The sequence below is a fragment of the Cherax quadricarinatus genome, chromosome 7 (assembly GCF_038502225.1).
Source record: "Cherax quadricarinatus isolate ZL_2023a chromosome 7, ASM3850222v1, whole genome shotgun sequence".
NCBI lineage: Eukaryota > Metazoa > Arthropoda > Malacostraca > Decapoda > Parastacidae > Cherax > Cherax quadricarinatus.
Genome location: NC_091298.1, coordinates 62,143,423 through 62,158,750, shown reverse-complemented (window position 1 = coordinate 62,158,750; position 15,328 = coordinate 62,143,423). Strand labels below are relative to the sequence as shown.

General features: G+C 40.3%; 1 protein-coding gene across 4 annotated transcripts in view; it reads left to right on the top strand.

The window, feature by feature from the left end:
• Positions 1–15,328, top strand: part of LOC128687050 (uncharacterized) — a 56,934-nt gene that overhangs the window by 17,752 nt on the left and 23,854 nt on the right. For all 4 annotated transcript variants that reach the window (XM_070082583.1, XM_070082581.1, XM_070082582.1 and 1 more), the window contains exons 3-5: positions 5,501–6,043; positions 14,293–14,390; positions 14,635–14,847. In XM_070082583.1, coding sequence (XP_069938684.1) covers positions 5,501–6,043; positions 14,293–14,390; positions 14,635–14,847 — 854 coding nt within the window. The remainder of the gene's footprint in view (positions 1–5,500; positions 6,044–14,292; positions 14,391–14,634; positions 14,848–15,328) is intronic.

Genomic DNA, 15,328 nt, shown 5'->3' with positions numbered 1-15,328 from the left:
TTCCATGTGCCTTAATTTTCCTCAATAGTCTCTGATGTGGGACCCTGTCAAAAGCCTTACTGAAGTCCATATACACAATATCATATTCATTACCATGATCTACCTCCTCAAATACCTTAGTGAAAAAAGTTAATAAATTCGTAAGGCAGGAACGCCCCTTTGTAAAACCATGCTGAGATTCGTTGATTAATTTATGCTTTTCAAGGTGGCTACGAACTGCCTCGGCAATTATTGATTCCATAAATTTTTCCCACTATGGAGGTTAGGCTTATTGGTCTATAGTTTGAAGCTAAGGACCTGTCACCTGTTTTGAAAATAGGTATCACATTTGCCATTTTCCACTTATCTGGCACCATGCCAGTTTGTAGTGATATGTTGAAAAGATTAGCCAAAGGTGTGCTAAGCTCCTCTTTACATTCCTTTAGAGCCCTTGCATACAGTTCATCAGGGCCTGGGGATTTGTTAGGTTTTAATTTATCTATTTGCCTAAGGACCATGTCACTTGTGACCCTAATCGTGCACAGTTTATTATCGTCCTGTTCTACATAATTTATCATTACTGGAATATCGCTGGTATCCTCCTGTGTAAAAACTGAGAGGAAGTATGTGTTAAAAATTCTACACATTTCCTTATCACTGTCAGTGAGCTGACCCGAGGAACTTTTGAGTGGGCCTATCTTGTCCCTGATCTTACTTCTGTATACCTGAAAGAATCCTTTTGGGTTAGTCTTCGATTCTCTTGCAACTTTAACCTCATAATCTCTCTCTGCTTTTCTAATTCCCTTTTTTATTTCTCTTTAACTGAATATATCGATTTCTTAATTGCCCCTCTCCTCTTTTGATTTGCCTATACTATATGCCTCTCTTTTGACCAATCAGATACTTTAATCTATTGTTCATCCATTTAGGATCATTTTTGTTTGATCTGATTTCCCTATTTGGAACATAATTTGACTGAGCAGCTAGAACTATGCCCTGGAAAGCATCATATCGGCAACCATCACCACCTACCTGACCCTTAGTCAGGTCATTCCAGTTCAGCCCACCTAAGTAATTTTTCAGTCCTATGAAATCAGCCAAGCGAAAGTCAGGGACGGAGACTTGATTGCCATTATTAGGGGAATTCCATGATATATTAAAACTGAGTGATTTGTGATCACTTTCCCAAGCTCATCATTAACCTCAAGATTATTAATTAGTGTTTCCCTACTGGCAAGAACCAAGTCAAGGAGGTTATTTCCTCTAGTTGCTCTGTCACAAACTGTTTTAAAAAAAACAATCCTGGGTCGTATCAAGAAAGTCACCTGACTCTAAATTTCCTGTCAAATTGCTCCAGTCAATCTGTCTATAGTTGAAATCTCCCATTAGCACAATATTTTCGTATGTAGATGCCTTACAAATTTCGTCCCATAGAAGTTTACTGCACTCCCTTTCAAAATTTGGGGCCCTGTAAATCACACCCAAAATTAGTTTTTCTCGGCCCTCGAGAAGCTGTAACCAAACAGATTCAGTGGCTGACGCTTCTGCTTTTATATCTTGTCTAACAAAAAAATTTAAATTGTCTCTGACATACATCGCTACTCCACCACCCTTCCTGTTGACCCTGTCAGTGTGGAATAATTTATAGCCTTGTATGTGACATTCAGAGGGCATCTCTCTCTTTCAGATTGAGCCAGGTCTCTGTTGTAGCAATAATATCCGTTTCCTGCACTTGCAATTAATCTTAGCTCATCTATCTTTTTTCTTACACTCCTGCTATTAGTATAGTAAACCTTAAGGGAGCTAGTCCCTTGCTGTCCTCTGCTGTCCCCCTTTGTTTGCTGACCTGATCTATTGTCTTTATTTATAACTTCATGCTGAATGCATTTTATACATTTACTGATTCCAACCCTAGTGTTGCAACCTGCTTGTTTCCCCCACACACCCATACCTCTATCTTCTATCAGTTTAAAATCATAGGCATTTCACCAATGGCCTTCTCAATTGAGTTTGCAAGTGCTACCACCCCAGCCCCAGAGAGATGTACCCCATCCCTTGCATACATATCATGTTTGCCATAAAAGTTGTTCCAGTTGTCAATGAATGGGATTACCAACACATCTCGCCATTATTGTCTGCAGTGTAATACTGAGGCCTGGTTGAGACTGAGGCCTGGTTGAGACTGAGGCCTGGTTGAGACTGAGGCCTGGTTGAGACTGAGGCCTGGTTGAGACTGAGGCCTGGTTGAGACTGAGGCCTGGTTGAGACTGAGGCCTGGTTGAGACTGAGGCCTGGTTGAGACTGAGGCCTGGTTGAGACTGAGGCCTGGTTGAGACTGAGGCCTGGTTGAGACTGAGGCCTGGTTGAGACTGAGGCCTGGTTGAGACTGAGGCCTGGTTGAGACTGAGGCCTGGTTGAGACTGAGGCCTGGTTGAGACTGAGGCCTGGTTGAGACTGAGGCCTGGTTGAGACTGAGGCCTGGTTGAGACTGAGGCCTGGTTGAGACTGAGGCCTGGTTGAGACTGAGGCCTGGTTGAGACTGAGGCCTGGTTGAGACTGAGGCCTGGTTGAGACTGAGGCCTGGTTGAGACTGAGGCCTGGTTGAGACTGAGGCCTGGTTGAGACTGAGGCCTGGTTGAGACTGAGGCCTGGTTGAGACTGAGGCCTGGTTGAGACTGAGGCCTGGTTGAGACTGAGGCCTGGTTGAGACTGAGGCCTGGTTGAGACTGAGGCCTGGTTGAGACTGAGGCATCTTTGAAACACGTAATAAACAAGGTATACACGCTCACACACACACACACACACACACACACACACACACACTGTGCTGTATACACTGAGGTGTGTGTGTGTGTATATATATATAATATACATGCATGTGTAGTGTGACCTAAGTGTAAGTAGCAAGATGTACCTGAACTCTTACATATTTGAGACAGAAAAAGACACCAGCAATTCTGCCATCTTGTAAAACATTTACAGGCCAAGCCCATGATGACACTCTTCAGGTCACTTGTTCTATCTAGGCTGGAATATTGCTGCACTCTAACAGCACCTTTCAAGGCAGGTGAAATTGCCGACCTAGAAAATGTACAGAGAACTTTCACGGCGCGCATAACGGAGATAAAACACCTCAATTACTGGGAGCGCTTGAGGTTTCTAAACCTGTATTCCCTGGAACGCAGGAGGGAGAGATACATGATTATATACACCTGGAAAATCCTAGAGGGACTAGTACCGAACTTGCACACGAAAATCACTCACTACGAAAGCAAAAGACTTGGCAGACGATGCACCATCCCCCCAATGAAAAGCAGGGGTGTCACTAGCACGTTAAGAGACCATACAATAAGTGTCAGGGGCCCGAGACTGTTCAACTGCCTCCCAGCACACATAAGGGGGATTACCAACAGACCCCTGGCAGTCTTCAAGCTGGCACTGGACAAGCACCTAAAGTCAGTTCCTGATCAGCCGGGCTGTGGCTCGTACGTTGGTTTGCGTGCAGCCAGCAGCAACAGCCTGGTTGATCAGGCGCTGATCCACCAGGAGGCCTGGTCACAGACCGGGCCGCGGGGGCATTGACCCCCGAAACTCTCTCCAGGTCTCCAGTTTTACACTTAGCAGGACTGTAGTACCTCCCTGGGTGGTTGCTGTCTTACAACCTACTACCTATGTTTATTACATATTACCTACAGTAAAAAATCAATTATCATTGACAAAATAAACTAGGTAAATGAATTACATGAAAAAGAAATTAAGAGTACATGTATATTAAAATGAAATGTTGAATATAACTAACATTTGCATGAACATTAACTAGACAGGTAATTGCCTTCCTTTCTGTAGCTTCATTCATTAGGTACTCTTTAGCTCTTCTTAAATGATTTTATACCAAGACTCTGATATGATCAGGAAACATGTTACACTTATGTAATAGGTATTTGAGGCTGGGTGCCTACTGTGGGCAGTACAAAAGCATTTACACTTGCCCAGCACTACTGGCTTTGATTCCTAACCTTGACAAAATTTGCAACAAGATGTCATGGGCAATGGTTGATAGCAGTTCTGAATACATGGTCGAGTTTCAGCTGCTTTACTCTACCAATTGTTGCAGTTCATCCTGGCATGATGAATTGGACACACGTGCAACATCTGGGTATCTTTATTTTGTAGACGTTTTACCAACCAGTGGATTTATCAATACAATTCAAGGACATAAATAGAAGATTGTAGAAAAGGAGGCAATCAGTCCCTCAGCCAAACACAATTGCATATAGAAGACAGTACGTATAAGAAATAATCAATCCTTCAGCCTAGGAGCAGATGTTGATTAGCATAGTCAACAAGATTGTGGTCATAACAAATTGGCCAATTAAGAACTGAATGGCTTCAGTCTTTATTGGCTGATTTGTTTTGAAATGGATGAAACCTTTAGGGATTTAGGCTTTGTAGATACTAATTAATCTTCATAACTAGTTAATAACTTGAAATGTTAGATTGTGCAGTAGCTGAAGAATTAGGGAAAATTGAAATTACAGTAGGATCCCCGTATCCACAGAGGATGCTTTCGAAACTACCTACTGTGGTGGATACTGAAACTGAGGATAGTAGCAAACTATATGCATATGTACTATACATACATGTACTTGCTATAAAGAATTATTTTTTTTTTTTTTATGATGGGAAGCTCTTCACAGCTTCATAGGCTTTGAAGAACTGCCAGCTTCTTTATTTTTGCACTCTGGGACCATCCTTATGCAAAATTGAGGTATTTTTAGGACACAGTAAACCATGGATAACTGAAATCATGGATACCAAATCAGTGGACATGGGGGTTCTGCTGTACTGGTTTTGATGAGATAATTTGGGTTCATCTGATTGGCTTCAAACCTTCAACATGCTAACTTGCTAATGCAACCTTTGAGCAGCTTCAGATGTTTTGCTGTTGTATTATAGAATATTGGTGTGTGTGAAAACTACACAATGCCTCTTCAGTTTGGCTTTAAACTTTTGATACTGGTCTTTCTTGGTGAAAAGTAAGACCTTGTGTTGGGTTTTGTATAACCTAATTTCTAAATTTTTAATAGAATAAACCCTTGTGGGTTTAGCATTTAGTTTTGATTGTAATAATAATTAATATTAAAGAACTGGATTATTAATTTGCACATGATAACCTGTGAATGCCTCTTTCTACTCAAAAATCTTCCTCGCTAATAGTATTTAATTGCATTGCAAATTTATGCCACACAACACTTTGCTATTCGCATGCACTAGAGTTTACCTGGAGAGAGTTCCGGGGGTCAACGCCCCTGCGGTCCGGTCTGTGACCAGGCCTCATGGTGGAACAGGGCCTGATCAACCAGGCTGTTACTGCTGGCTGCGCGCAATCCAACGTACGAATCACAGCCCAGCTGGTCAGGTACCGACTTTAGGTGCCTGTCCAGTGCCTGCTTGAAGACAGCACTGGTAATGTCTTTCTCAGATCATGTGGCTCCCTAAATCGAATCATTTTTTTTTTCAGATACGATGCATATAATACCCTGGAGGAGACCAAGTCTGCTGTTGCTGCTGTCCACCATGCTTGGGATACCTTACAGAACCACCATCCACACTCAAACGCTCACCATATAGACACCCATTCAACCCACAACTACAAACCTGCAAGCTCAACCAAAGTGTTTGGTCACCGCCACAGTTTTGCAGGATCTGATGTGGGGACAGCAGATGTTTCTGCTGCAATAAAATTTGCTAATTATGGTCCTGGAAAGATTTCAGATGGTCATATTCAGCATTCGATGGTTTTTGGTGCTCATCACGCTTTTCCCACTGTTGGAGGACAGGGATTTATTTCAGGAATGCCATTGCAACCAGAGAAGAACCAGAACTCAATTGGGATGAATGTAAGGGTTCATCCTGCAGCAGCCAGGCCAGAAGGAAGAATAAGAAGTACAGGAGCCATTTACCCAACTGGTATATCAGATATAGCTTCAAAACTCCCATACCAGAAACTCCCTACTTTAAAGCAGCCACCAAGAGACTTGCAGACTCGCCTTCAGATGGTCAAGTAAGAATAATACTTGAAATATTGACAGTGTATTCACTGCCACATATGCCTTTTGGCACATACACATTTATCGTGAATGTGACAAATGTGTTACATCATTGATATACATACTAGTACCCCACACCAGTGTGAAGATTCCATGATGCTGGTGTGGGGCTCTTGATCCAAGAATTGGACTCTCTCCTTTCATCACAATCATCAAACCTGCAGTGGCAGTGCCAAAGTGGAGCTGGAGGGGATGCTTCAACACTCCTCCTCCCTCAAAAAAAAAAATAAATAAATAAAAAAAAGCTTAGCCAAAGCCCCCAAATAAAAAAAAAAAAGTAATGCTGCTTCAAAAAGTCTCCTAGCCCTGCCTTCCAACAAAACATCCACTCCTAAGTTCCCCTGGTATAGATATTCTGGCACTGCCCCTGCAGATTTGATTGCCTTCCATGCTCTCTCCTGCAGGTTGAGTGCTCGCCTAATAACCTAATGGCATACAGTAAATACAGCAGACTTTTTCAATCTAATAGAGATGACTTGTACTGCAGACAGTGGAAGATGTTAAGGGGTAACTGTAAGGTGTTCCACCCCTTAGCTTTGATAAGTGCTCAGTCTTTTAGCCCTGATCTTGCTCTTAATATCTGTATTCATCTCGTATGTTAATCACTCCATTGTATCTGCCTAAGGTCAATAATCAAAATTGTACGTCTTCTCTACAAGACTTATTAACCCTTAAACTGTCCAAACGTAGATCTACGTTTTTTCAACATTTGAAAGTATGTAAAAAAAAATTTTTTTACTACTGAAAATGTATAAAAAAAAAACTTAGATCTACATTTTTTTGTTATATTTGAAAATGTAAAAAAAACGTAGATCTACTTTTGGAGCACTACGCATGTGAACGTACATCTGTATGGACAGTTGAAGGGTCAAAGCCTTATAGCATAGCCTAATAGAATACTGAAGTCTCTTGTATTCATTGTAACTCATCTAATGACCATGTGTACTGTTATTGCCTTATTAATCTTAAGTTAATTTTAAGTTTGCCCAGAATACTCTGCAAATGAAGGGGCTTTAGGCATATACACCCAACTATTATACTACTTTGTACATACATTTATCATGTCAAAATAAAATATTATCTATTCCTCTTCAAGGGGGGCTCCTTGGCATGGTGAAGAGGCTCTTGGTCTGAGGAATTAGACCTGTCGGTCTCCTTCCTCAGACCAAACCTAATTACCCCCCAGTCCCCCCTTCCCTATCCCATCCTCCCCTTTTTCCTTTCCTCCTCCTCCTCCCCACCCCTCCCTTTTGCCCTTCCTTTTTGGGATTTTTTCCCACAGGCACTCTAGTTCCTAGGTAGGGGAAAGGGTACCGGGGTCCATCCCATTCTGTTGAGGTTCTTGGCGGTGGTGTAGTTTGCCGTGGAATCTGGATCACCTGGGGATGTCCTGATCCCTCTCCGGTATCCCGGAGGGTGGCTTTGGGTGTTTTTCGGGCGACGGGTGTATCTCTGGAAGCCACCTTTCGGATTCCGGGGGTGGTGGCCGAAGGAGGTATGCTTTGTGGCGGATGTGAGGTTGCTATCCCGGATTGCTGGTTTACTGGCATGATGAGTAGGGTATGGTATGGGTTCCATGCTGCGTCTACGCTACTTATGGTGCTGAGGTCCTCTTGAGCGTGGAGGGAGATTTCTGGCCCTTTCATTCCTCCTAGGAACTATCCCTCCCCGGTCCCCCCCCCCCTTTTTTTTTCTTTTTTTCTTTTTGTTTTTAAGAAAAACAAAAAGTAACCTAACTATGGAGTACCCGATCCATGGCCCCGCTACCCCTGGGCCCCTTATTGTTACCGCACCCCGTTCTGACCTCGCCTCGTCTTTTGGCCACTCTTCGGACATTACTAAGGCCCCGGTACCTCTTGCTGGTGCTGTTTCGTCACCCGCTTCAGGTGCTGGGGTTTCGACTGACTCCTTCGATTTGTCTGACCTCCGCTCTCCTTCGACTATGCTTCCGGCTTCTCCCTCTACGGTGCGGTGATTTTCAAATCGCCAGCCCATCCCACGTCAGACCGACTCTGGTCCCACTTCTAAACGTCAATGACAATCTCCTGATGTTACTTCGTTACCTTCCCATTCTGCTCGGAAAAGACCGACATGTCATGCACTCCCTCTCCACACTCGGTTTCGGACCACACAATGGACTAAATTCTTTACATTAAGACCGACTTCTTCTACTGCCTATCTTTCTGACCATAGTACGTATTGGCAAAGCACTCCACGTTGGTAGAGATATTTCCTTTCATGCTTTTAAGAGTGGTACGTGCATCATCACAGTCCAGAATATTACCCAAGCTCATGATCTTTCTCTTCTTTCACATATCGATTATATTCCTATCACTATCGAAAAACATCATTCCCTCAATTCTTATAGTGGTACTGTTATAATGCCCCATACCATAGTCCAACAGAATTTCCAGACATGTGGCACTGACATTCTCAAACAGCTGGAACTCCAAGATCTCCCAATTCTCAAGGTAGACACTTATGTTCTTCCTGTCCGCGGGCGAAGACGATACCCTTGCAATGTGGCTCATTTAACTTTTGACAGCCGTGAACTCCCATCCTCTGTTTATGTAACAGGACATTGGTTACAAGTTCGGAAAGTGATCCCTACACCGCAACAGTGTAGGAATTGCTGGCGATTTGGCCACCCAGCAAAATATTGCAGATCTATAGCCGAATGCCCAGTCTGTGGTGCCGATGACCATTCTAATACGTCTTGCAGTCGAACTCCCTCTTGCCTTAATTGTCATGAGGCTCGCCCTTCGTACTCTCGCCATTGCCAGGTCTACTTAAATGAGCGGGAAATTCGTTTCCTCAAAGAGGCAGAAGGTCTCCCCTATGCTATGGCGGTTTCTCATCTCCGCCTCCAAGGGAGACTGCCCCGTGTTTCTTATTCAGTGCAAAGATACTGCTATCAGGATAATACATGACCACGTAAGTTATCCTGCAAAACAATGAAATCAAAGAAACACGTTTGCTAGGAAAACAAGATAGTAGACAGTGTTATGATCAGACTTCATTCATATGATAAAAGAAAGGACCTAATTAAATCAGCAATTATAATGAAAAATGGGGTGTACATCTAGTGCCTAACGAGAAAACGTTGAGAAAACTTAAACAGGAAAACAAAATACATTAGTGTTTCACTCGAGATGGGAAAATACTAGTTAGGAAAACGTCAACAGGTCGTCAATACACCATCTCAAATGAATATGATTTCTCTACCTTCCTTAGAAAAGCTGACATTTCAGTAACAGATTAGATAAGTGTCCTGTACACATGTATAGTGTGGTGCATATAGTGTACGTTACTATTACATTGTGCATTTTTTTTACCAGCTAATACCAGCACCTCAAATACTTTTTACTTCTTTTAATTGCTATTAAATGCTCAAATTTTGTTGCAAGTCAAATCTTACACCTAAATTAATTTTCTTTATTGTTGCTACCTATCCATTTAATTTTGTTTACCACTACTTATTTTAGTCCCATTTATATTGTGTGGTGCAATTAGTGTATATACCAATTACATTATTGTGCAGTTCCTAGAACTATCATTTACTAGCTAGTACCAACTATCTTTTATTTTTTTTTTCTTTGTATAGTGCTATTAATTGCTCAAACTTATTACATATTACAAGTTAGATCTTACTCCTAAATCAGTACTATATAGTGACTATCTGTCCATTTAACTTTGTTTACCATTACTTAGTTTAGTCCCTTGTATATTTTCACATTTATTTTAGTTTTAAATAACTACCTTAGTTCATATATTCACAATTGTTAAAATAATCAAGGTGCTAAAGTGGAATATGTTCATTATTTTAATATATTCCCTAGCTCCCTTATTTGATTACCACTCTATTTGTTCACCACTACTTATTTTAGTCCCTTTTATATTGTCTCCTTTATTTTAGCTTTAAAGAACTACCTTAGTTCATATTTACATTTGTTAAAATAATTCGGGTGCTATTATTTAGCTTTAGAATATTTACTTTCTCATACTTAAGTCTAATTATAGATCCACTATAAATCTTATGATTACGAGCATTGATCCTGATACCAACCACTTATTGAATGACTTAAATGAATCAAAAAGTAATTGTAATTACTACACAGCAGAACAAAGGCACTTCTCAGAGCCAACAACAACATAACTGTCTTTAACTACAATGTCAGATCTTTAAGCAAACATTACGATGACCTCACAGCATTACAGTGGACCCCCGCTTAACGATCACCTCCCAATGCGACCAATTATGTAAGTGTATTTATGTAAGTGCGTTTGTACGTGTATGTTTGGGGGTCTGAAATGGACTAATCTACTGCACAGTATTCCTTATGGGAACAAATTCGGTCAGTACTGGCACCTGAACATACTTCTGGAATGAAAAAATATTGCTAACTGGGGGTCCACTGTACTAAATTCCCTGCATGCCAGTATGTCCATCATTACTCTCGCCGAAACCTGGCTAAAGCCAGATACTACAGACATCTTTGCCATTCCTGGTTACACAGCCATACACAACTGTAGGCCAGATCAACAAGGAGGTGGCACAGCTATGTACTACTCAGACCAGCTAGAATGTATCGCTAATACTTGCACAAGGTATGAACATGGGGAATATATAATAGCTAAATTAAAATCCAAATACTGTACCTACAAAAACCTCAGTGATCAACATCTACAGAGTACCACAGTCAAACATTAGCCATTTTAGTGAAGCCCTAGGAAGTATGATAACTGATGCACACAAGAATAAAGATCACTTACTACTCTCAGGTGACTTCAATGTAAATCTCCTGCAAGACCAGGATCCACACATTACTGAATTCACAAACACTATGAATAACTGCTTGTTGCTACCAACAGTAACAAAATCTACAAGAATTAGAGACTAGTGTTTCCCTATTAGACCACATCTGGACCAACACCATATCCCCTTTAAAATCAGGCATAATCACAGATAATACCACTGACCACAACCCTACCTTTCTCATAACCAATCTAGGTAAATTACCCCAAGACACTACTAAAGTAACCTTCAGACTTCATAATGAGTCAGTCATTAATAACTTCACAACAGCAGTGACAAACATCAACTGGCTAACTGAGCTAGAAACCTATACTGATGAATGTATTAATTTTCTAAAAGACCCAATACTGCCCTAAAAAAAAAAAAAAAAAAAAAAAAATCACAGCTAAGAGACTAAACAATCCCTGGCTAACACCTAGCATTCTCAAATCCACAAATATAAAGCACCTATATGAAAAACAGTATAGAATGGGTCACATAACCAGAGACCAAACAAAACATTACTCATCAATCCTAACCAGCCTCATAAGAAGGGCAAAAAAATTGTATTATGAGAACAGATTATCCAACTTAAAAGGTGATATAAAAAAAGACATGGAAAACCCTATCTGAAATTCTAAGAACAAAAGATATCAGGAAACAGAGCAACCAAACTAACAAAACCAGATGAACCCCAACTCCCACCAACTGAAACAGCAAACACTCAATGTTTTCTTCTCCACCCAAGCTCAAATACCCCACCAAATGACTACCTCACTGGTAACTACCTGAACACACTGTTCCTAGCTCTGCCTAACCCAACAGAAGTCTCCCTTATTATCAACACAATAAAAAACAAGAGAGGAGATTTGAATACCCTACCACCCTTTATATACAAAAAAGCTTCGCAAGTGCTGTCACCAATCATAGCAACACACTTGAACAAATCCATCGAATCCTCTACCTTCCCCACAGTTCTCAAAATAGCGAGGGTCTCCCCGATACATAGAGGAGATCAAACAGACTTGAATAACTATAGGCCAATATCCAACTTGCACCCTCTCTCTAAAATCTTTGAAAAATTAATTCATAAGTGAATCTATTCCTACCTCATCTCCCACAACATACTCAACCCCTGTCAGTTTGGGTTCAGGCTTAATAAAAATACAAATGATGCTATTATACACATGCTAGAACAAATATACACTGCACTTGAGAAAAAAGAAGTCCCATTGGGGATCTTCATTGATTTACGTAAAGCTTTTGGTACAGTTGACCATGATTTGCTGTACATAAAATTCTCACTATGGTATAAGAGGGCACTCCTTCAACTACCTGAAGTTGTACCTTAGCAACAGAAGCCAATATGTGTACACAAATGGAGCAAACTCTTCCACACAGCCAGTTACAATAGGTGTCCCACAGGGAAGTGTCCTTGGCCCTCTTCTCTTTCTCATTTACATAAACGACCTACCAAATGCATCGCAACTACTCAAACCCACACTATTTGCAGATGACACTACATACGTCTTCTCTCGCCCAAGCTCGGTCATGCTAGCCAATACTGTAAATACCAAATTACAGAAAATATCTACCTGGATGATTAACAAACTTACTCTCAATATTAACAAAAACTACTACATACAGTTTGGAAACAGAACCACAGATGTCCCTCTTAACATAATGATAAACGGATCACCTATCATAAAGCTCACAGAGGGAAAATTCTTAGGAATCCACCTTAATAATACTCGAATTTTAAACACGTATACAACACATTCCCAAGAAAATCTCCAAGACTGTAGGCATACTATCGAAGATACGGTACTATGTTCCACAGTCAGTCAGTCCTGGCCCTATATCACTCGCTCATTTACCCCTATCTCATGTATGGAATTTGTGCATGGGGCTCGACAACAATAAACCATCTCGGACCATTAATTACCCAACAAAAGGCTGCAGTCAGAATGATGATAAATTCCCACTACAGGCAGCATACTCCACCAATATTCAAAACTCTAAAATTACTCATCGTACAAAACATCCATACTTATTATTGTACCTACTACATAGAACACTTAACTCGGATATAAACCCTCCCCTTAAACTTCTCTTTACCAACCTCAACAGAACACTCTTTGATGTTCCTCGTGTCCATCTCACACTATGTAAAAATGCAATGCACATAAAAGGCCCAAAAATCTGGAATTCATTACCCGTGAATATAAAAGAAACACTGTCTGTTTATCAATTCAAGACTCTTCTTAAAAACCACTTACTCATCTACAACTAAATAAATACTGATTAACTGGTTCTCATAAATGTATAACCTGTGACCCTATCAAACTGTTTTTTTGTAATTACATTACCTAATAGAATACTCCAGTCTCTTGAATGCTCAGTAACTCATCAGATATGCTACAGATTTGTAAAACTATAAAGCCTCTTACTTGAAATACTCATTTGTACTTCATGTTGTAATTTGTTTACTGTATTTTTACCACTGAATATATCATTGCTTAGTTAATCTTAAGTTAATTTTAAGCCTGCCCACAATGCTCTGCATACAAGGGGCTTTTGGCATGTACACTCAACCACTGTATTTCTTTTGTACAACTATGTATCATGTCCAAATAATAATAAATAAATGTATGCCATCCTTGTGTTCAAATAATAGTTAAGTGGTCAGTCACAGAATCACTTATTCTAGTGTCAGTCACACATCTGACTGTCTAAGCCACAGTAAAATGTTTATTAGGAGGGAGCTGCATTCATCTAGAATAATTGAGTGGCCAAAATATGGTGATGACAATAATACATGCACAGTTCGTTTAATATCTTTATTATGCATCTCATACCCATCCTGTGGGCGGTAGTCAAAAGAGTAGAGGTACATAATGAGTCCAGGGACTGGGCCCCAAAGTTTTGATAGCTGAAAAAGTTAAAGGCAATGAACCATCTACATGTCTATACATGGTTACAATCATGAACAAATTACACCGTAATGAGCCATTCACACGTCCACTCCCGGTCACAACTATGAGTTATTAGTGCAAATATTAATTGGGACGGGCATGCATGCACGCACAAAAACACACGTGGTAATACTTTATTTACAGTGAGCAAAGTCAGGATATTTTTCCAGAATGGTTTGTAATATACCACTGTAGATAAAATACTTTGCCATTTCTTAAACATTTCTGAATGATTAGGTTTGGAAAATAGGTAACAGTGGGTATTATAGACATTAACAATTAAAAAAATTATATTTGTTGCTGGTGAAGTCTGTTGATCCAGGAATTAGTTATCCTCTCTCCCTGCATCAGGCCTGATTACATCTTGTTTCCCAGGTGCTTTATGATCCCTATGAATATACAGTGTAACAAAACATCACTTGATCTGTTTCAGGAGAAGGCTGTCAGCTGGTCCAGCAGGTATCTCCAGTTCTATGGGTCATAATACTCTACCCACCACCAACCTCATTGCTCACAACCTACAGCACACAGGTGAGAACACTGCTAGTTTAATTAATGGTTTGTTAGCTCTAAAGGCTGTGAACTGCATTTAGCTCATTAACACTGCAGTTTACCTAGATACAACATCAAGAATACTTTTATCACTAAAATAGAGATTAGAATCTAGTCCTTATTTCAGTGGTTCTTAAAGTTGTGGTGATTCAGCCTAAGACTTACTGTACATTGTTCTTTTCATAGATTTATAGAACACCCGTAACAAAGGGCCTCTTCACAGATTATGAATCCCAGGCATTTCCTGATCACAAGAGTTTGGATCAACCCTGGTCTAACATTCCACATCTTATAGTGCATTCATCTACCTCTCCTGGACACCTGAATAGCCAAGCAAGTGCTGGAAATACACAGACTGGTTTATCTTTGGCTGAAGCCATGCCACTGGCAAACCTTATGGACCATCCACTTAAAAAGAAACTTCTTATAAATTCCGGTGAGAAACTTGTAAAAATTTAACATGTCCAGAGATTTCTTTAGGTTAGTATGGAAAAAATGAACTATCTCTAGGGTATTTAATCCTGGACATTTACTAACCCAGTATAGCCCAACAAAACAAAGTATGGCTAATTTCTCTTAGTCTTTCTCTAGGATGCAACTCTAGATACCAATTAAATTCTTGTAACTAGTCAGCAATTTTTATAAACAGCTGGATGTATATACCATAATATGTAGCCATTGTATTTTCTACCCTCCCATACACTGGGTCACCTTAACAGGGTGGCAACCCATTTTTTCAAGATAATCCACTAAAGACATTTGGGTATCTACTGTGAAGATGTTTCTCCAGTCAGTAATTTTGTTAATCCAAAACATTAAATAATAAAGATAGTTTAAGATGTGACCAAGCAGACCAAGTACATACACTAAGAAGTTTGTCCTTTTGTTAGTCATGAAAAATTAATTTCATCAGCCAG